The 23,537-nt window shown below is 42.6% G+C and overlaps 1 protein-coding gene across 1 annotated transcript; it reads left to right on the forward strand.

Moving 5' to 3' along the window:
- The first annotated feature begins 6,059 nt into the window (after positions 1–6,059).
- Fam177a1 (family with sequence similarity 177 member A1) lies at positions 6,060–23,468 on the forward strand. Its single transcript, XM_031357657.1, has 5 exons — positions 6,060–6,343; positions 12,860–13,033; positions 17,930–17,996; positions 19,469–19,566; positions 21,067–23,468. The coding sequence occupies exons 1-5, from the start codon at positions 6,263–6,265 to the stop codon at positions 21,271–21,273; spliced, it is 627 nt and encodes a 208-aa protein (XP_031213517.1). The 5' UTR covers positions 6,060–6,262; the 3' UTR covers positions 21,274–23,468.
- The last annotated feature ends 69 nt before the right edge of the window (positions 23,469–23,537 follow it).

Genomic DNA, 23,537 nt, shown 5'->3' on the forward strand with positions numbered 1-23,537 from the left:
TTGGCCAGCCTCTCAACTTTCAGGTCTTACAAGAAGGATGCTGGAAAGATAGGTTTTGCCTTGGGTCTAGCTAGGAATGGTCCATCCCATCTCCCCCTCTATTCAAAAAAGCCTAAGGCCATCAGCCCTGACCCCCCCCCTGGCTCTCTCCCCACAACAAGGGACCTGGTAAGTCAGAGATGGAGTTGGCATTAAGTCTTGACCACCTAAGACAGGGCAGCCCCGAGTGGGGGAGTTGACCCAGTGACGGGTAAGAGTTTGAGCATTGCCCTCTACCAGGCTCAGGCTCCCATCGTGAGACCTCAAAGATGAGGTTGAGAGGCCTCCTTCCAGGGCGCTTCACTGTGATGGTCCAATTGACCTTATTACACAGACAAGGGGGAGATGTTGGGAACCATGAGAGCCCTGAGATAAATATCCTGCCCCAGCTAATTGAGAACCCGGAGATTAACATCCTGCCTGACAATCACAAGGATCCGGCTTGGCCCTGGGAAAAGAACATTCACGGAAATCCACCCCCTCTCCACCTGTCATCCACCCCCTCCCCACCTGTCATCCACCCCCTCCCCATCTGTCACCCCGGAGCTCAACCCCAGAAGATTTTGTAACCTTCCATTTCCCTTCTTCCTCTCCCCCTCCCCTCCAAGATTTTTGCTTTAAATATGCTCGGCTCCACTAAGCAAACGGCTCTTGACAAGCAATGCTTCCTTGAGTCCTGTCGTCTCTCTCGCCCATTCTTTATTCACAGGTTGTGATCCTCCTCGTTCCCCCGAATAACGTGACCTGCAGGCCAGGTCAGTTTGTGTATGTGAGTTGCAGGTGCCTAATGAGGCAGGGGTCATTGGATCCCCTGGAGCTAGAATTTCAGGCAATTGTGAACCCCTGCTCATGGATATTGGGAACAGGTTCTCTGGTAGAGCAGCTTGTGCTCTTAACTGTTGGGCCATCTCTCGTACCCCAGATGGCACCTTTTCCAGAGATAAACTTTCTACATTAAGTAAAGAAACCATAATGACTAATTTTCATATTTTAAAAGTTAGTGCTTGCTTGGGTTTTATGCTCTTAAAGGTATTGAGTGCTGGGTGAAATGGTGCACGACTTTAATCCAGCGCTGAAGCAGCAGAGACAAGTGAATCTGAATTTGAGGTTACTCTGGTCTACATAGTTCCAGGACAGCCAAAGCAATCAAGTGATATCGTGTCTCAAAAGTAGAAAAGGATGCTTGTTCCTTTATTGTACAATAGGATTTCAACCTTTACTGTGTTCTTAGCTAGTTAAGGCATAGTAATCTCGGTTGTTGCCTAATAGCCCATTAGCCTAAATTGCACATTTTTGATACTTCAATTGATAGGAAATTGGAGAATGAGTCCCATCAGTTGATATATGTGCCTTGATTTTATAAAATTTGTAGATATTGTATTAACAAATATTGTATCAGCTTGCCCTGATGCAAGAAGACAAATATGATTTTTAAAGATCAATAAGAACCCTTGGAATATATATAATTTTGTGTATAATTATATATATTTGTATATATAATTATATGTATATGTTTGAGATAGAGAGGTTTACTACATTGGCAGTCTGATCTTGAATTCCTGGGCTCAAAAGATCCTCCTGCCTCATCCTTCTATGTCGCTGGCACTTTGATAGGTGCCATTGTGCCTGGGACTTTTGAAGGAAGTTTGGATCTTGGCTCTGTTCCTTATCATTTGTGCCCATTCTCATTTGTAAAAGCTGAAAATTATAGTGTTACTTCAGAGTAGTTCTAAGGAAGAAACATTGATAGACCTTAATACAGTTCCTGGCAATGGCCTCCATTAATGAAACAACCTCTTTTACTTGAAAATTTTCTTTATGCCTGAAAATCAGCAAAAATGTGTTGTCATGTTTCTCTTCGGCTTCACCATCCCCATTATCAGTTGCAGGGCTGGGAATCAACTCAGACATGTGCTAGGCAAGTGCTCCACCACTGAGCTCATGTGTTCCTCAACCTTGTGTAGCATATTTGATGAAAACATCCACCTTCAGAAAAGATTCTACTTATGGGATAAGATAACCTGAAAGGTAGCTCCAACTAAATGTGTGTGTGTGCGTGCACACACACACACACACACACACACACACACATACACAGAGCTGTGCAAAAGCCATCATGTTCAATGAGTATTTCTGATTTCCAGTTCTGATTTCTAGTTCTTTGTTCAGCCTTATTTTCTTAGTTTCACACAGTGGGTAGATCCAGATTTATCTTTATAGCTCTGGGTGTACCATTTAATGTGGGGAGCCAAAGCTGCCACCCTATACATATATATTGAACACCTGGTCTCTGGCCAGAGCAGAGAGCATTGAGATAAACAAGCCTTAGTTGGAAAAGCTGTGTGCCTCTAGTTTATGATGCAGGCTGGCATGAATTCCCACAGCCTATTATGCTTTGCTACGTAGCCGATGCTGATTGGGACCAGGGAAAGTATTTAACCCACAAGGGCTGGGGGCTGGAGAGAGAATAGAATTAGGGGTAAGTATGTAGAATTAGGGCTGGTGATGGGTTAGGAGAGAGATAGGAGTAAGTATGTAGAATTAGGGCGGGTGATGGATTGGGAGAGAAGATGTAGATATAGAAGTAAGATGTAGGGATAGAAGTAAGTAAGAAGAAAGAAGTAAGATGTAAGGATAGATGTAAGATATAGAATTAAGAATAAGGAAATAGTAGTAAGATGTCAGTAGTAGTAAATAAGATGTAACTAGTAAGATGTAAGAAGAAGATATAGAAGAATATAAAAGACGCTAGCTAGAGAAGAAGTAAAAATGAAGGTTCCTGATTAAACTGCATGGAGAAAGGCTTGGTGTTTGCCTCCTTATGTCCAGCTGGATGGGTAAGGCAGCCGACAATTTAAGTTTCAAGAACAAGTATGTAGGAGGACGTGTGTAGTCCTCCCTCTATATTACTGCTTCTTTAACCAACAGTGTGAAAGGACATATGTTTTGGTGTGTGGCTCTGTTACCTGCTTTCATTTAAGTTATGCTATGACAGTTTGGCAAACAACTGGAATTTCTTTGACATTTTACTTTGTATGGTAGATTTATAAGGAATTGCTCTCCAACTTCCTCTGTTAAAAATCTGCTGTTTTGGGGCTAGAGTGATTTGATGGCTCAATGGTTAAGAGCACTGGCTGCTCTTATAGAGGACCTGGATCCAATTCCCAGTACCACATGGCAGCTCACAACTGTCTGTAGCTCCAATTCCAGGGGATCTGACACCCTCACAGATATACATTGGTGTATACAAAACACCAATGCACATACAATTTTTTTTAAAAAATTGCTGTTTTTAGAAAATATTTAGGTTATCGAAATACAGCTTACATTTTGAATTTTCAGTAAACATGGTACTTGTAAACCACGAAAGTTCTGACTTGGCAGTGAAAATTATAACAATGTTTGCTGCTAATTTGCCAAGTAGCATGCATTTATAGATACCTACATTTTATTTTGTTTTATTTCTTATTTTATTTTATTTCATTTTATTTTATTTTTGGTTTTTCGAGACAAGGTTTCTCTGTATAGCCCTGGCTGTCCTGGAACTCACTTTGTAGACCAGGCTAGCCTCGAACTCAGAAATCTGCCTGCCTCTGGCTCCCAAGTGCTGGGATTAAAGGCGTGTGCCACCACCGACCGGCGATACCTACATTTTAATAATGGCGATTGCTGATTGCCCCTCGTGCCACTAAGAGGGAAGAGATATTTGAATACATAGAGTGTAGAGCTGTGCTATTGGCTATTTTCAGTTGATCATAGCTTGGTTTTGATGTTTGGGACCATTTTGTTGTTTCGTTTATGCCATTGTATAGAATTAGATCATGTCATAACTTATTTGCTTCAAGCAAGTTGATTTGGTTGTATTTATAAGCAGTTTTTTAGTGAAGATGGATTTTAATTAGTTTTTCTTAAAGGTTTTGTGTATTGTTTTTAGATTGCCATAAAGTTAGGAAGTGTACAAGAATATTCGGCCAAGAGTGAGGGAAAGAACGAGTGCCCTTTGGAGAACGATCATGTAAGGCCTGGGCTTGCTGTTGCCATTCTGAATTACACATGTTATAACGTTGGGGGATATTTCTGAATTGTGACTGGCATGAAAATACAATTTAAACCTATCAAATGAGCCAGATTTTTAATCCTAAGGCTGAGAGACAGGTTTGAGGCCAGCCTACTTTACATTTGAAAACAAAACAAAACAAAACAAAACCTGCCTGTGGAAAGCTGAGGAGGAGATGCGGTCCCTGAAAGCACCACTCACGCTGTGTGTCCCGTTCCTCACAAAACGGCGTGTGAATTAAAAGCCCAAAAGGTGAATTTTGCTTAACATGTTGGGAAATAGGAATATTTTATTTATTTTAGGGCTGTCTGTGTGAGAAAACAAGTTTTAAAAAGGGTCGGGGTGTAGTCCCTAAGCACAGCACTGCAAAATCCCTCAAAGCGGTAGCCAGCCCCTTCTTCCCTCTCCAGCCTATGGCAGAAGTGAGGTGGCCCAGCAGGAACTATCAAAAATGGCTCCTCCTATCAGACCGGAGGCACAGAAGCATCCGGGCCTGCAGCCTTCACAGGAGCTGTCCAGGACAGTTTTCCTGCCTCAGCCTACTACTGTCATGAGGAGCTGTCCATGGTGGCGACACCTCCTTTCCTGCCTCAGCCTACAGCTGAGGGAGCTGTCTGTCCAACAGGAGCTGCCCACAATGGCAGCACCTCCTCTCTAGCTTCCCCCCAGCCACCTCAGAGAGATGGCGTCTCAGCAACAGCTGGCTGCAGCCAGGAAGGACTTCCCACCCTAACTCCTGGGCAGGATGCAGGGAAAGGGGACGTGAAAAAAGCCACCAATCCCTGAGGTCCCCAAACTCAGGACTTGTAATCTCCTCAATCCTCAATCTGGAAACCTCTGCCCTGAAAAGCTCTGCCCCCTAAGAAATCCTATATAAGCCCTGCCCTTTGTCCAGTTTCCTGCTGTCCACTCCTGGGTGCAGAGGGTAGTCATACCTTTCTTTCTTTCTTTCTTTCTTTTTCTTGCTTTCTTCTATTTTTATTTATTTATTTATTTTGTTTTTTTTTTTTTTTTTTTTGGGACAGAGTTTCTCCGTGTAGACCTGTCCTGGCTGTCCTGGAACTCACTCTGTAGACCAGGCTGGCCTCAAACTCAGAAATCCGCCTGCCTCTGCCTCCCAAGTGCTGGGATTAAAGGCGAGCGCCACCACCACCTGGCCCTACAGGGAACTTTTAATCATCAGACTTCTTTGACCAAAAATAATGTGTTTTTTTTTTTTGTTTTTGTTTTGTTTTTTACAAATATTGTTTGAGACAGTCTCATGTAACCTCAGGCTTATTATGTATGGAGGTGTCCTCTTGACACGTCCTCCCACCTCTTTCTCAGGAGTGTTGTGATTATAGGTGTGGACCCCAGGCTGGCCTGTATTTTCTATTTTTATCTTTTTATGTATTAATGAAGATCTTCTTGATAATAAAAAAGCTATTTACCTGGAAGTGCTCCAACTAGCATAATGTCGAAGTCATGTAATACCTCAGCGTCGTTGTGGCACTTGCCTCAAATCCCAGCACACATCCTCTACCTAGGGAGTTTTTGATGCCAGCCTGGGCTACATGAGACCATATCTCAAAAGAAAACCAAGAAGTCTCGTAGTAATGATTGCAGCTATGATTTCTTTAGTTTCGTTGAACACTAGGAAAAATGAAGTCTGGGATGGGGGGTCCCCTGACACACAGTCCTATAATAAATAAAATCCCCATTCCCCAGCATACTGTAAGTAAAGTTCACCTTCAGGCCTTTATTTCAAGGGCATTTGGTGAGAAATGGAACACGGAACGTGAGCGGTGCGTTTTAGAGCTTTAGAGCCCGCGCCTCCATCTCAGCTTTCGACAGGAACGCAATTCTGGTTTTACCAGCTGGGAACCTGTGTGGTGAGTCTCAGGCCGGGACTGGGCCCTGCGCAGCCCGCGTGATTCTCCGGCGCAGGTAGGGCGGTACCTGCGGAGGCCACGCCCCCGGGTCCGCGGAAGCGGCGGAGGCCCCGCCCCGCCCCACCCCGCCCCGCCCGGCCCAGCGCCTGCGAGCCAGGCGCGCCTTCGCCGGGAGGGTGGACTGGGTGCTGCAACCCCGGTGGCCTGCGCGACCCGGTAGGATCCTCCGTGCGGGCGGTGGGGAGCGTTGCTCGGACTAACCTCCGTGTCGCCGCTGCCCGGGCCGGCGCTGACGATGGACCGTGAGTCGGGATGCGCGGCTGCGGGAGAGACCGAGGCAGCGGCCGCCGCGGCGTTCGGAGAGGCGACGCGGCAGGTAGGTTGGCGGAGAGGGGCAGCCGCTGGACATTTCGGGGTTACTTTCGGTGTCCTCGTTTTGCTCGGGCAAGGAGTGGCTGCCGAGGCAAGGCGCCGCGGCCTCCGTGCCCTGGCTTTCCGGGGAGACACTCCAGCCACCGGTTGCCAGAGAGAGAAAACAGGCGTGTCCCGGAAAGGCTGTCTGTCCTTAGAGTAGCCGAAAGCCCGGGAAGACAACCCAGGGCTGTTAGGTCGGGGTCGGCCTTGCGGCGGCGAGGAACCAGGGATTAGAGAGTAGCATATGCACTATAAGCTAGCTCCGTCTACTACTACTCAGCCCAGGGCCCAGACTCAGGGAACTCTGCCGGCTGCTCACTCTCAGGCTGAGTCTGACCACATCAGTTAAGGTAGTCTGATCTGGACAACCCCTCGCTGAGACTATCTATATTCTTCTATATTAACGTCTGGAGATGGGTTCACGGATGAGGTGACCTGCCCAGCCCAAACACAGACATTGTGCTAACAGCAATTGTAAATCACAAGGAAAGGATGATACCTTAAGACAGTAAAATAATCCTGTGATACTAACTTTAATGTATTTAATATTTTGTTTAAAAAAAACCAATTCAACATATAAGTAATAAAAATTACTAATGAAGTGTTTTACATTCTCTTATTTATAATTGGGTGTGTGGTGTGTTAGAGAGAGGCACGGTGGGGAGAAGGAAAGAGACCATAGGACAACTATGTTCAGCCTTCTGCACCTTGAGCCATCCATACCTTCACTGCCCCAAACCCAGAATACAGTTGTGACTGGCCACATTGTAAGTACAAATAAGCCACAAGTGGCTGCTGGGGCTTTTCTAAGTCATCACTAGTTTAGGGAAAAAAAATCTCTTTAAAATTTACGTCAAGAGTATGTAAGCAGGGCAGTGGTGGTGCACGCCTTTAATCCCAGCACTTGGGGAGGCAAAGGCAGGTGGTTTTCTGAGTTCAAGGCTAGCCTGGTCTACAGAGTGAGTTCCAGGACAGTCAGAGCTACACAGAGAAACCCTGTCTCGAAAAACCAAAAAAAAAAAAAAAAAAAAAAAAAAAAAAAAAAAAAAAAAAAAAAAAAAAAAGTATATATAAGTTTGACTATTAAAATCTCTGAATTCAGGCTGGAGAGCTGGCTCAGTGGTTCAAGAGCACTGACTTTCTTCCGAAGGTCCTGAGTTCAAATCCCAGCAACCACATGGTGGCTCACAACCATTTGTAATGAGATCTGACGCCCTCTTCTGGTATTTCTGAAGACAGCTACAGTGTACTTACATATAATAATAAGTCTAAAAAAAACCAGCCGGGCAGTGGTGGTGCACGCCTTTAATCCCAGCACTTGGGAGACAGAGGCAGGTGGATTTCTGAGTTCGAGGCTAGCCTGGTCTACAGAGTGAATTCTAGGACAGCCAGGGCTACACAGAGGAACCCTGTCTTGAAAAAACCAAAAAAATTAAAAAAATAAACACAAAAACTCTGAATTCTACCATTTGTAAGGAAAATGCTTTTTCATTAGCTTCATATTTTACAACAAATAGTTGAGTGTGGGCCAGACACTTCTCTAAAACTACAGGTTCCTGAATTACAATCTGACTGTGAGTATATCACTTACAAGTCTAAGTTGTAATGTGCTAACAAAATCTGCTCTACATGAGTCTCTGTGGAATCTTATCCCCGTACCCTTTCTACGTATGTAGAAGGAGTAAGGTGTCAAGAATTGAGGCACTTAGGAGGCTTGAGGGGGGCTACCAGCAGAGTGAGGCCCACCTGGGTGGGCTACAGTGCTGAGAACGAGGTAGCTGAAGGAAGGCTCTCCCTGTTGCCCAGCTGGCTTGCTGTGTTCACACTACTTCAGCTTGACCTGATTGCAGAGGAAGCATAATCACTCAGACCAGGTGCCTCTTATTTCAAGAGTGGCTCCTTTCTTTGGTTTAATATTTAGTTGTTATGTTAACTTTTCACGGGGAGGCACAAGCAAACCTCTAGCTACCCCAGATGGGTACCAGGGACACACCAGAGCGCAAGTTTACCATGTCCATCATGGTGAGGCTATCACTTTATCAAGCCTTCTTACAGAATACGGATGAGTTCCTCACAGGAGCGTGAGTGACCCAAACGGTTATACCACTATCTTGTCCCATCCCGTCATGGGAGCTGAGCTCATGGAGCCTCTCATTTAATCAGCCTTTTGTTTCTATATATAGTCTCTAATCTCCCAAGATCCTTTGCGGTTAGGGGAAAAGAATGGTGGCTGACATTCCAGATAAGGGTCTCCCAGCCCTCCCATCAGTAGTGCTAACAGGACCATCCCAGTCACCATAGACTTGGCCATCCATGTATTATGCTCTAGCTTCCAGGGCTAAAGCTCATTCCAAGATGGCATCTTGTTGCTATAGGGGGTCGGGGAGGAAGTGCTAAACCACAGGGCTTTCATAGCCTTTCAAAAAACTGTCTTATGTGTGTGTGTCCACGTATGTTTGGGTCCCTCAGGCAGGAGGAGTTGAATGCTTGGTGCTGGAGTTTCAGCAGTGGTGAGCCATCTGACATGGGTGATGGGAACTGAACTCAGGTCCTTTGAAGATGAGCAAGTGCTCTTAACTGCTGAGTCATTTCTCTAGCCCCAATTTTCATAGTCTAGATTAAAAATAAATAAATATTTAAACAGTGACGGCAGTAGAGAAAAAGGTAAACCTCCTGGGAATACCCCATGGCCTTTTCTCCTTAGTTCCCATTACACAAATGACAGAGGGTTTCTGTGTACACATTGTGTCCTTGTTAATACAGCCTCACACCATAGATAGAGACTCTTGGAATTCACCGTTTTTTGTTTTTTTTTTTTTAATCCGACTCACATTCCTGAACTAAAAACACCTCTGAGAACTGAAGGGGTTTGCCCAGTTTGAGGAAGAGGTCTGTGGAGATCTGGGAGGAGGAAGAGGCTACTGACAACTTCTATTCCTCCTCTATTCCTCCTTGCCCTGTTGAACAACAGAGAAACCCCATCCAGGTGTAGGGATGTAGATACTTTATATCTGTAATCCTAGCATTTGGGAAGCTGAGTTTAAGGCCAGCTCAGGCTACATTTTGAATTGTAGACTAGCCTTGGCTATGCAATGAAACCCTGCCTCACAAAGAGAAAAAGAAAAAAGAAAGTGTGTGTGTGTGTGTGTGTGTGTGTGTGAGAGAGAGAGAGAGAGAGAGAGAGAGAGAGAGAGAGAGAGAGAGAGAGAGAGAGAGAGAGAGAGAGAGAGAGAGAGAGAGAGAGAGAGAGAGAGAGAAGGCCAACCTGAAGCACGGTGCAGGCAAGGAGAAGCAGTAGACTCCACTGTATTGTTAACTCGGCCTTACCAGGCCACCTAGGATCTGATGGGACTGTATCCAGGCTCTTTTCTGAGTGGACTTTTAACAGAGTCTCAGGCTCAGTACAGCTGAAGAGTTTAGGTTTCAGCTCTGTTCATTTACTTAGCACCTCTGTTTCTTAGGCAGAGGTGCTGCTGACTAAAGGGTGTGGTGGTACCTACCCCACATTGCTAAAATCCCGAGTGAGGGAGATGACAGAATAATTCCAGGTGTTGTGTTTATTTTAAAAGAAGACCTGAGCATTGTGGGCATCTACAAGAAAGACAGTACCTATTAAAACAGAGGAGAGGGGCAGGAAAGAGGAGGAGATCTGTCTCAAAACAAAACAACAAACCTCACAGCTCCTGAGACTCAAGATTTACATTCTAGTTGATTATAAAGTATAATTAAATGTGAATGGACATTACATGTCTCACTTTACTGCTGTTAGAAAATTTCAGGTATTTGGATTTTTTGAAAATGAAATTTATATAACTAACAGTAAAATACTTTTTAAAAGACATTTTATATATATGAATGTTTTGCCTTTTGTATGTATGGGTACCATAAGTGTCCTTGGTAACCAAGTGTGATTCCCTGAAAATAGAGTTATGGTGGTTGTCGGTCATGCTGTGGGTCATGTGCAAGAACAACTCATGCTCTTCCCCACTGAGCCATTGATCCTCCCTTCCCCTAACCCCCAGCAAAATATTCTATACAAGTTTACTGTCTGTAAAGATAAAATGTCTGGAATATCCAGAAAATAAACTTTATTTAGAAATGTTGAAATTTTGTGCCAGGTTAGTTTTTTGGTTGATTTTGCCTGGTGATACTTCCCTCCACCACCCCATTTCCCAAGTTCAGGTTGTAAGCACTCTCGTGTCATGAATTGTCCATCTCGGGCTGGGCAGTAGTGGTGCATGCCTTTAATCCTAGCACTTAGGAGGCAGAGGCAGGTAGATTTCTGAGGTCGAGGCCAGCCTGCTCTACAGAGTGAGTTCCAGGACAGCCAGGGCTACCTGGAGAAACCCTGTCTTGAAACAAAACAAAATAAAACAAAGAATTGTCTGTCTCTCATAAGCCTGTTGCTTTCCAGTGTGATTCACGAGCCATAGGCCAGGAGCCAGATCCAGGCCTTCATCCACATCATGCCATGTTTTATTAGAATCCATCCACGGCCATTATATGATGTCCATATAAGTGGTTCTTCATCCTTGGCTGTCTTGTAGAGTTCATTTATAAAACACTAGCTCAGTGGTTCTTACCCTTCCTAATGATGTGGCCATAAAATTATTTTGTTGCTGTCTTGTAACTGTAATTTTTCTACTATTATTAATCATAATGTAAATATCTGATATGCAGGATATCTGATATATAATCCTTCAAAGGGGTCACAACCCACAGGCTGAGAACCACTCTTAGCCTGTCTGTAAAATTTAAGATATTACTACTTGGTTTTTACACTAGGTTTGCTTAAAATGATAGGCCTACAATTTGAGATTTACCATGTCAAAAACAATGGTTAATTTTTCTTAGTATGTATATGAGTGTGTTGCCTGCATATATGTCTGTGTTCCATGTATGCTTGCTGCCTGCAGAGGCCAGATGAGAATGTCAGATTGCCTGGCTCTAGAGTTAAGATGGTTTTGAGCTATCCTGTGTGTACTGGAACCAAGCCCAGATTCTCTTAAGAGCAGCAAGTGTTGAGCCACCGCAGTGCCCCATCTTCTTTTGTTTCATTTTTAAGATAGGATCTTTTATAGCTCAGGCTTGCCTCAAGTTTACTATGTGATGGAGGCTGGCCTTGAACCACTGGTCCTCCTGGCTCTCCCTAAATGCTGAGATTATAGGCTTGTACTATCATAGCTGTCATAAATCTTTTATATGAAATATAATAATTAGAATAAATGCCACTAAAATTATTACATACCAAGTGTTAATCAAAATTTTGTTTTATACTTATGTATTTTTGGTACTCCAAAAAAAAAAAAAAACCCTGTGAATCATGTTTTAGGCTTTCTGTTTTTTTAGATTTTAAAAACTGGCAAAAGTCAGGATTAACAGGAATTTTATGCTAGTCTTTATGACTTAGGACAGGTTGACAACAAGTTCCATCCCTGGGACATTATTTTTTTTGTAACCCGGCACTGGTAAGGCAGAGACAGGTGGGTCCCAGGTCCCAGGCTTGCTAGCCAGCCAGTCTGTCCTCTCAAAGAGTTCAGGGCCAAGGAGAGAGTCTATCTTAAAAAAACAATGATAGATGACACTTTGATTGTCCTCAGACTGTGTCACACGATGAGTGCATACTTCCCCTGTACCCCCTAACACACATCTCTTTGTTTAAAAAAAAAAACATACAAACAAGCAAAAGAACAACAACAACAACAAAAACCCTGTTGCCACATATATACTAATGACCAAGTTATCTGAAAATTCAGGTATAGAACACTAAAGGCTTTTTAGATTTTATTTGGCACAATGTTTAAAATTCTCCCCTATGCCCCAGGCTTGAGAGATGGCTCAGCAATTAAGAACTCATGCTACTTTCAGAGAGGACCTGGATTTGGTTATTCACACCCATATGGTGGCTCACAACTATCTGTAACTCCCAGGCCTGGGGTGGATTCCAGTGTGGGCCCAGGTACACATGTGGTGTACATACAATATTATTCGGGAAAAACACTCTTGCACATAAAAATAAATCTAAAAAATAGGTCTCTCTCACGTTAAATGCCTTTAGTTGGGCCATGCATCTTCCCAGGAGCCCTTCATCCCTGTAGAGATTTATCAAGTTTGGGCACCTCCTTGACCCTAAAAGGAGTTGGATTTAGGACTCCTGAGGTGTGTATAATTTTTTAAAATTGCTTACGGATTTTTCTAGTTTCTTTGATCTTTAAAATAAAGCAATTGCTGGGCAGTAGTGGCACATGCCTTTAATCCCAGCACTTGGGAGGCAGAGGCAGAGGCAGGTGGATTTCTGAGTTTGAGGCCAGCCTGGTCTACAGAGTGAGTTCCAGGATAGCCAGGGCTATACAGAGAAACTCTGTCCCGAAAAACCAAATAATAATAATAGTAATAATAAAATAAAGCAATCAAACATGTTAGATATACAATGAAAGACTTACTCAAAACTCATTTTCTTAATTTTTCATTGATATAGATAAGTAATGAAAGAGGATTTGAGAATGTAGAACTGGGAGTCATGGGGAAAAAGAAGAAAGTCCCGAGGAGGGTCATCCACTTCGTCAGCGGAGAGACTATGGAGGAGTATAGCACCGATGAGGATGAGGTGGACGGCCTGGACAAGAAGGACGTGCTGCCCACTGTCGACCCGGTATGCTTGATGCTCATGGCTTGGCCTGCCTATGTTTGTTCCTTGAACACTGAATGGAAGGGACCATTTGCAGTTTAAGCCAACTACCATCCATTATGATATGGTAGAAAACATCATTTTTTTACACAGTATGGATGGAAATATTTCCATTTCAGTGGCCTGAACCAGTTCTGCTTCTTTGTGGCAGAACTCATTATCGGTGTGAATTTATGTGAGGCTCTAGTAAGCCCAGTTTTTGAATCCAAGTCCCTTTCAGTTCACAGAGTGAGTGTTTTTAGAGGTAACAAAGTCAATTGATTCCGTGTTTACAGTGGGCACCTCTGAGAGGTTCTGTTTTAGATGTCATGGGGCAGTGGCTTGTATAAACTATATGAGGGTACAGTCAATGAGCAAAAAAATGCCCTATAATTAAGAAGGCTCTTATAAGGCTATAAATAAAACCTAGAAACAGATTAGAGAATTTAAAAATTATATTTTAATTTAAGATGTTAATTTTTATAAGGTTTTGCTGAGTAAATTTTTAGCTATTAAGAAAAGAAATTCTATGCCGGACACAATGGCTTATGCCTTTAATCCCAGCACTTAAGAAGCAGAGATAGGTGGATCTCCATGAGTTTAAGGCCAGTTTGTTCTACAAATTGAGTTCCAGAACAACCAAGGCTGTTACACAGAGAAACCTAGTCTCAGAACTGCCCCAGCCCCTAAAAAAATCAAAAAACAAAAAACCAAAAAACAAACAAAAATAATTCCATATTCTATAGTACAGAAAATATTCAAAGTACAATGTACTCAGAGTAGCCAGACATGAGAGGTAATCCATAAAGTAGAAGGATTGTTTGGATAAATACTTTTCTTTTAAAGTACTCTGAAGGGATTAGTTAGAGCTCTCTTAAAAATGTTTGTATACAGGGCTGGAGAGATGGCTTAGTGGTTAAGCTCACCGTCTGCTCTTCCTGAGCTCAATTCCCAGCATCCACATGGCAGCTTACAACTGCCTGTAACTCCAGTTCCAAGGATCTGACACCTTCACACCAATGCCCATAAAATAAAGTTAAATAAATCATTTAAAAGATGTTTCCATGTTTTTAAATCATTTTCAGCTGATTTGGCAAGAGGTGGAGGCAGGAGGATTGGGAGTTCAAGGCCAGCCTTAGCTATATAGCAAGTTTGAGGCTGGTCTGTACTACACAAGACTCTGTCTCAAAGGAAAAAAAGGAAAAAAAAAAAAAAAGCTCCTCACCACCCCCCCCCCCCCCCCAAGAGAAACCATTGTCTCAAAAGTTACCCAGTGTCTCCTCAGAAACAAGAGTGGCACATTGTCAGAGAAAGCCCGAATCCTTACCACTTAGGGATTCAGTTTCTTTGAAAAAGTTTAGTTGAGCTCCAGCTTACATGCTATACAAATTCACCTATTTAAAGTGTAATTTAGTAGTAGTTGGCATGGCACAGCCGTGAGCACAGTCAGTTTTAGCAATTTATGCTGTCTTGAAAAGTGTTAGCCCCCTTCCTACCATCCATGCCCTACCTCATTCCCGGCACACAATCTGTGTGTGCATACATAGATTTCTCTGTTATATACAGCCTTGTGTGCTTTTTGACTGTCTTCTTTCATTTGATGTTTTCAAGGTTCATTTCTGTATAGCATGTGTTAGTACTTTGTTTTATTATTATATTACAGAACACCCAGATAATACTTCATTTGTGACTATACCACATTTCATTCATTCCTTTGTCAGTTAGTGGGAACACTGGTTGTTTATACTATTTGGGTCATATGAATATTGTACTGTGAATACAGGCTTTTGTGTCACTGCGTGGTTTTTGTCTTGGACATGTAGCTAGGGGTGGAGTGGCTGGGTCATTTGCTAACCGTTTAAACATTTGAGGAACTTTGCCTGATCACTTTCCATTGTGGCTACACCATTTTATGTCCTTTTTCATTTTTTCAACTTTTACTTTCATGTGTGTGGCTGTTTTGCCTGCCTGTATGTTATGTCTGTGTACCATGTATGTGCAGTGCCTATGTCTCCTAAGTGGTAGGATTTGAGGTGTGTGCCACCACACTCTGCTAGAGTTAATTCTTAGGTTTACTTTTTTTAAAGTTTTATAGTATCAGCCTGGGCGTGGAAAGTACCAAGTTCAAGACTAGCCTAGGCACCATAGTGAGTTTCCAGCCAGGTTAGCTACATAATGAGGCCTTGTGAGTATAGTTTGTACATACAGGTCTTTGGTACCAGTTTTGTTTTGAGACAACCTGTAGCCCAGGCTTGTTCAGAATTCAAGGTGATCCTCCTGCTTCAGCCTCCTGAGTGCTGAGATTACAGGTGGGCTCATATACGACAGCAACCACATCTGTTTTGAGTTAGTTTTGTATATGATATGGCTAAGAGTCAGATGTCACACTTTGCCATGTGATTTTCCAGACTTCCCAGTGTAATTTGAAAACATTTCTTTCTTTGAGTAGTGTCTTAGTTACTGTTCTGTTGCTGTGGAGAGACACCAGGACCAAGGCAACTCTTATAAAGGAAAACATTTGAGGGCTTGCTTATAGTTTCAGAAATCTAGTCCATTGTCATCACAGTGGGAAGCATGCTGGCACAGAGGCAGACATGATGCTGGACAGTTGGCTGGGAACTATATCCTTATCCGATGGTAGGAAGAGGGGAGGATGGGACCACAAACTCTTTGAGCTTTTGAAACCTCAAAGCCCACCCCACAATGACACACTTCTTCCAACAAGACCATACTTTCTAATACTTTCAAATAGTTCCATTCCCTAGTGACCACACATTCAAATCTATGAGTCTATGGGGGCCATCCTTATTCAAACTACCATAAGTGGTCTTGCTGCCCTTGTTAAACACTTTGACTATTGAATATGGTTTTATTCTGGACTTAAGGCCTCCATTAGTTCTATGAATCTGTTCTTGTGCCAGTACCCTTCCTAGCCTCTTGTCTTCTTGAACGCTGGAGTACAGGTGCATTCTCCTGCGTTTGGTATAGATTTTGAAGCTGAAAAATGTGAGTACAGGCTTGCTCATTTTTTTTCTCTTTTCAAGATTGTCTGGATGTTCTAGGTCCCTTAAAATACTATGTGAATTTTAGAATTAGTTTGCCAACTTCTGAAGAGAAGGCAGTGGAGATCTTACTGAATTATAGGTCTGTTTAGGGCAGATGTTCTCAACCTGTGGGTTGCAACCCCCAAGGGATCACACAGCAGATATCCTGCATATCAGATATTTACAATAACAGTAGCAAAATTACAGTTATGAGGTAGCAATGGAGTAATTTTATGGTTGAGGGTCACCACGACATGAGGAACTATATTAAAGGGTTGCAACATTAGGAAGGGTAAGAACCACTGGTTTAGGGAGTGCGGCCATGTTATTAGCCAGAGTTGTTTGAAAAATCAAAGGTCTTGAGAGGGAAGACAGAGACCCATTTTTGAAGGAACAGAAGAATGTGTGGTTTTAGCTGTAAACTCACAGCCTGGAAGAGCCACAGTGTAGACCCAGATATGCACTTCTGAGATAGTGACATGGCTCTGGGGAGACTTGAGCCACCTGTGATTTTGGCCTACGGACATCTGTGTCCAAGTCACAGGCTGGATACGTGCCTTCTGTGGAGTGAGGACAGGTGCTATCTGTCTCAGCTGGGGCAGAGTGGACAGTCCTTGATTCAGCGGTGGCTGTTACTATCTCTAGAAACAACTTCAGAACTGTCCAGTGAGAATATCTGTTTTCCTTTGTTTGTGTTGGTGTGTGCACATGCTCACATGTATGTTTGTGTACCAATGTATGCACGTGTGGAGGCAAAAGCTCAGGTGTTGCTCTCCAGAGCTGCCTTATTTGACAAGGATTTTTGACAGGATTTTTCACTAGAATCTAGAGCTTGCCATTGAGGTAGGCTGTCTGGCCAGCAGGCCCCAGAGAGGCACCTGTCTGCCTTCCCCGGGCTAGAATTACGAGTACACACCACACACTTGGGTTTTTATGCCTAGGTTTTTTTTCTAAGTAGTTCCTTACATTCACACAACCCAAAACATTTTATAGAAACTTCACATTATGTTATAGAAATTGTGTCTAGCATGGTGGTGGTACATATCTTTAATCCCAACACTCAGGACACAAAGGTAGTGGGATCTCTATAAGTTCAAGACCAACCTGGTCTTCATAGTAAGTTCCAGAATATCCAGGGCCTCATACAGAGACCCTATTTCAAAAACCAACCAAACAACAATAACAAAACAGGAAAAAAATAGTCTGGGGTCTTTAGTGAATATACCTTTTGAGTATGTTGTTGCAGGCTTTTAATCCTAGCCCTCAGGAGGCAGAGGTGGTGGATCTCTGTGAGTTTGAGGGCAGCCTCATCTATATAGTGAGTTCCTGGACAGCCAAAGCTTCAGAGTGAGACCCTGTCTTCAAACAAACATACATACATATATAACAAAGCCCATCCTTCCAGCATCGCTTACGTTTTACCATTGAATGCTCACTTGATACCCCCCCCCATTTTCCTTCATTTCTGTACCAGAATTTTTCTGCTGTAACATTTGCTAGCTGTATCTGCAAGGCCCGCCCTTTGTGCATTCTCCTGGATGTTATAAAGAATGAAGACAAAAAAGCAAGAGAGGAGAAAGGCTGTAGGCAGTCCAGCCTAAGTTACAGTGCCATTCCAGTGCTAAAGGGTTTTAGTCCTTCCATGGGTAAAAGTGGTGGTAATCATATGGAAAACATGAAGTATCTTTGTGGAATTTGGATATACTTGGGTTTTTATTTGACTGGATTCTGCAGGGCTACCTATGGATACCTTGTATGCCTACTAATTATTTAGCTAGTTCACTCTGGTTTAAAGATACTATCAGATGAATGTTGCTAATCTGACTTCTTGTTGCAGACAAAACTTACCTGGGGCCCCTATTTATGGTTTTACATGCTGCGGGCTGCCACATCAACCCTCTCAGGTACTGCCCTTTGAACTGAATATTATATGACTGCTTTAATATGTTCTGCACACAGGAGCTTTCTCAAATGAGATGTTCCCACTGAAACAGAAACAAAATAGGGAACTGCTTTGTCCTCTAGAGGTAGCCAGCTAGCATTGGAAAGCTATTACTCTAGCTTGTACAAATGGTCTTCAGTTTACAGTTGTGTTTTAGAAGGAAACAAACTAGGGCCAGTGAGTCTGCTTGCTCGGGTATGTAAAGGTTGCTTGCCATCAAATTGACAACCACATCTGATTCCTGGAATCCCTCAGGGAAGAACTTACTCCTCACCAGTTGTCCTCTGACCTCCATAGAATACACTGTGCTGCCCTGTTAGTGTGGTAATAAAAAGTCCCTGGAAAATGGCACCATTAATGCAGGCACGATTGTCATGTTTTAGAGCTGTCACCACCTGTTCTGTTACATTTGGTTTCCTATGGCTGAAAATGTCATTATGGCTCACTGCCTATTCTAAAGCCTTATTAGAAACCATTCATACTTTACTTTGTATTACTATTTCTTCCTTGCATAGCAGCATCTTACCATTCGATTCTGTTATGTAGTTACAGGGAAACATGCTTTTTTTTCCATGTAACTTTTATCATGTTGATGAGGACTGAACCGGTCCTGTACATCCCAGGCAAAAACTCTTCCATTGCTATGTCCCAGCAATATTTCACTTCTTAAATAGAAATGGAACTGATATTTGAAGGAAATGAATTATCAATTTATATAGTTAGGTTAATGTTTAAAGAACAAAATTTAATACTTCCAATGACTTAGTTGATGACGCTGTCACTGTTTTTTTAATTAGAGCAAATCATGGCTAGTATTTGAGTCAACATTTCCTGAGCCTGTATTGTGTGTGAGCCAGTCTAGTGTGACGGAAGGGCACAGGCTTTGCCCAGATCTGCACTGGCAGTGTATGTCACCGAGCCTGGCCTCTCGTTGCCTGCCAGAGCCTTCTGCAGCAGGTGCTGATTTGGGCGAGACAGATTACATGACAAAAGAACTGGTTTTGTTCTGGTGCAGAGCTCAAGGGCACAGTCCACCAGTAGACGAAGTCATGGGGTCAAGACTAGCCCTCTTCCCAGAGATTATTTAATACAGTGTGTTGCCCTAAGGACTAGACCCACACCTGATAATTGCAGTAACTAATGAGAAGTGTTCTAAATGTGCCAGCCATAGCGGCACACATGGAACCCCAGCACTGTGGAGGCTGGTGCCAGGTTGCTGATGAAATACTCTGAACTCCGTGCTACAGAGTGAGACACTGTTCTCAAAACACACAGAGAGACAGAGACATGAACAAACTGAGTGTCCAGGACAGAAGTGAGAAGGCAGGGTGATACTGGGTTTAAGGATAAAACAGTAACTCTTGTATTCTTAGTATCACATAAGATGCTCAAGAAATTATGGTGTTATCTATCTTTTAACTTTTGTATCTTTAGTGTGTGACTTTCTTGGAGAGAAGATTGCGTCAGTTTTGGGCATCAGCACCCCAAAATACCAGTATGCCATTGATGAGTATTACCGGATGAAGAAGGAGGTGTGTCTCCCCTTTTCACTTTGTTGATGCCTTGGAGACTTGTTGAGCTTCGTGGCCATATGGATGTCTAGTGGCCCGGAAGCCGGCTCCTTCACTTGTTGCAGTGTTAGACATCAAGCACAGGACCTTACATGCCACACAGAAGCTCTCCCACTGAAGACAGCTTATTTAGTTTATCAAATTAACATGCTTTGTGAGTCTTCAAAATTCAGATTTCCTAAGGTAAATGTTGTAAGGTTGTCTGCCAGTGCTCACGAGTGAGCTCCTCATGTATATTTGATCTTTATGTATCTTTTGGTATTGTCACTTTCAAAATGAAGAAACAACTCCCAGCCTGTGTAAGTAGGGAGGTAGTTACTGACTTCCATGAGCCTCAGCTCCCTGTCAGAAGTCAGCCCATCTACTCTTGGATTAGTGTGGAAAATGCTCACAACAGCACCTGCCATGAGAAGTCAGTCCATCTACTCTTGGTTTAGTGTGAAAATGCTCACAACAGCACCTGGTGTGTACTGACAAGCATACAGTAAGCCAGAGTTTGCTACTCTCTAAGTGAATCAAGAGTACTAGCTCAGGTAAAGCTGAATACAGGCATGAACACAGGGAGTGTGTTAGCTAAATGGCAAGAAGCTCTGTCCTTGGAGTGCTGCACCTAGAGGTAGGCCTAGAAAGATCACCTTTATTTTGTTGTGTGGCTTCAAACCTGTTGGTTTTTTTAAAACCAAAACAAAACAAACCAAGAAGACAGTGCAAGCCTTGATGAGAGCCTCCTAGTCTCATGAGACCAATAGCTTCTGAGGTCTCCTGCCTGATCTCAGGGTGAGTCTCCGGAGAGGAAACTCACTCTGTATTGACTGTTTATATCTCAGGGTCAAAATACAGATGCCACCTGAGCTGTGAACTAGAGATCACTCTGTAGTGGCTGCCGTGCTTCTTTCTGCTCACCGCTCTCTCTCTTCCTGTGTCTTCACTTCCCTACTAGATTGCAAGTTCTTGAGGGGAGGACCGGGATTATCTATACATTGGTCAGGTGCTAAGGGGAAAACAACCATGCAATACCATTTAATGAACAAACCAACCTGTTAACTCACGAGGATGATACCTTATAGTTAAAGTAGTTTAGTAGCTAGTTTGATACTTTATTATGCTAACTCAATTTAGGTCTCACTTAAGCTAAGTAGTTCTGGGCCATCTACCTTTTAATACAACTACTTTACTTTGAGAACAGGGGAAAGGGACAGGGTTAGTTTGGTGGTAATGGTTCTCTCTCTTTTGTCTGCGTGTGTGCGTGTGTGTGTGTGTGTGTGTGTGTGTGTGTGTGTGTGTGGTGCTGGGAATTAACCCTGGATTCTTACATGCACTTTACCACTGAGCTACATCCCTACCCCAGAAGTATGTCTGCATTAGACATGTCACTATAGTTTTTTGGGGAAAAAAAGGATGCTATTGAATATTTGTTCCTTTTGGATATATGATTTTAACAACTGTATCTCCCATTTTTAGGAGGAGGAGGAGGAGGAGGAAAACAGGATGTCAGAAGAAGCAGAAAGACAATACCAACAGAACAAGCTGCAGACTGATCCCACTGTACAGACAGACCAGCCAGAGACAGTGGCGTCCAGCTCATTTGTGAATATTAATTTTGAAATGGAGGAAGACTGTGAAGCAGTTAAGGAAAACAAACAACATCCAGTCTCTGTCCCACCATAGAATGAAATGACTGTATATAAAGTGTTAAACCCTAAACTTCTCCAATCAGGAACATTTTTTATGTTTTTAGTGGGACTTAAAACAACTATTTATATTTTAAATTATTAAGGGAAAATCTTTCTTCATTCTTATGCTGTATCTATTACAGTCAGGTCTGAAGTTGGGATGTTTTTGAGTTAGTGACCCTCCTTTCCCACCCCACCCTCCATGCTGAGGAGCAAACCCAGGGTTCCTTTCATACACACTCACTAGCCAAGTACTCTATCGTGAGCCCAGTGCTTTGACTCTAAGACGATCTTTTATAAAACCTAAGGACATTTAGCTAAGTACGGTAATACACGCCTTTAATCTAAGCACTAGGGATGCAGAGGCAGCAGTTCTATGTGAATTTGCGGCCAACTGGGTCAGCATAGTGAGCTCCAGCCCAGCCACATGTGACACACCTGATCTTAAAACAACAACAAAAACTGAAGGCATTCTACATTAAGAAGAGAGTTAAATAATTCATTAAGATTTTTGGTTTGGGGATATTTGTTTTTTTTTTTTTTTTAAAGTTAAGTATTGATTTATCAATAATAATCCTAACAGCCTCAGTATAAAGTACCCCTAGAGTTTACACAAGGAGGGTTCAGAATGTATAATAAAAGGAGCAAGATGGAAGCACTGTGGATTTCCTTTTGTTGGGAATATTATATGGAAAAGATTGGGTTTTCATTTTCACTGTAAGCCATCCTTGTGTTTTTCAGTAGTTATTGAGCTGATTCGCTCTGATCACAAATTAACAGTAGTTACTGAATGGCTCCATAGTTGAAGTCACGTGTTGATACCTAGAGATTATCCACATGGCATCTTGGTCATGTCACAGTTATTCAGCCCTTTATGTATCACAGGCAGAGGAACTAACGGGAGGCGAGGAATTGAGAACAGTTTAGTTTACTTTGTCCACCGTTTTGAAGTTGGACGGCTGATGTGAACCAGGTTTGGCCATTCCTCTCCTGACTAGGTTATTCCTTTACAAAGTTATATAATATGAAGTTATTTTCAAGAAATATTCCTGAATATGTGTTCAGAACCTTATTTCTGTATAACTGATTTATAGCCAAATGTAAAGAAAAATGTGGGCAGTGTTTTAGAAATCCTCATCATTTAAAAGCCTTCTCATATCTCTAAGAGGTTTTAGAAACAAATGGTTATAAACCAGCCTTCTAAGTAGCAGGACCCTTTCCATCTTAAATGGGTATACAGTTAACACATGGATAGGTGAACACTGTAGAGACCTGCCAGTGGACTTCAGCAAATTCAACTCAAAGGTGGATTTTTAACCAAATAAAAGTTTCAGTTGGATTGACATTTATTTGTAAGGCAAGTATGGAGTCGTCCTCTGAGGTAGGACATGATAGTACCTTCATGGGTGCAAACGTGTGACTCTGCCCTTAGGAATTTATCTTTCCATTGTGTAATTAATGTCACTATTAGTTACAGTTTACTAAAACTCTGTCTCAGTTGATAGCTGCAAAAACATGCTGGCCGACGACCTCTTGCTCTTGACTTGTTAACTTTGAGATGGTGCTACCACTGCAGACACTTGAGGTGAAGGTGGGTGGTCTTCAGCTGACTGGGGCCATCTCTCCTGAAGGGGTAGCATCTCAGTCTCAGAGGTATGCTCAGGCCTGTGATCACAGCAAGAGGGTGGCACCAGGCAGCCTGAGCTTCCTGTGTTGACCTTTTCGCTGTTTGTTTGGCACTGGCTGGTGGGTGATGTTTACAGTTATTCGCTGTGCCTTACATTTTTATACTTTGGTTTATATGAGCTATAAAACTTATCATAAATGGGTTAAATTGTTGTTTTATTTTAAGCCTCCCTTACCTCTTCCTATTTTCTAATTCTTAGAAGAATTATTTTTCCCTCTGGATCACAGTTCATGACATCCTAGTTTCTTCTGATCTCTCTTTTTATAAACAGACCAGAGTCAGATGTGGGAGTGTACATCTGTACTCCCAGCACTAGAGCGGCTGAGGTAGGAGGAGCATGAGTTGGGGGCTGGCCTAGACTACTTATCAAGACCCTTAACAACAAACAAATAACACCAAAAAATCCATAAACACAGGAGTTAGTATACTGAATTAGTAAATTCTCTAGCAAAACCTTTAACAAAAGTTAGTTTTGTAAATGGTTAATAAACCTAGACAAAAATCTCATACAATCTGATGAGTTTAATGAAACAAAATATTTGTTTGAATACTTTGGAAACATCAAATTTAAA

Source organism: Mastomys coucha, unplaced genomic scaffold (assembly GCF_008632895.1).
Source record: "Mastomys coucha isolate ucsf_1 unplaced genomic scaffold, UCSF_Mcou_1 pScaffold6, whole genome shotgun sequence".
NCBI classification, from domain to species: Eukaryota; Metazoa; Chordata; class Mammalia; order Rodentia; family Muridae; genus Mastomys; species Mastomys coucha.

Excerpts from the sequence above, each read along its gene's own strand:
- Fam177a1 (XM_031357657.1), top strand. The coding sequence starts at position 6,263 with ATGGACCGTGAGTCGGGATGCGCGGCTGCGGGAGAGACCGAGGCAGCG. Across the intron at positions 13,034-17,929 it reads TGCTGCCCACTGTCGACCCG|ACAAAACTTACCTGGGGCCC; the intron begins GTATGCTTGATG and ends TTCTTGTTGCAG. Across the intron at positions 17,997-19,468 it reads TGCCACATCAACCCTCTCAG|TGTGTGACTTTCTTGGAGAG; the intron begins GTACTGCCCTTT and ends TTGTATCTTTAG.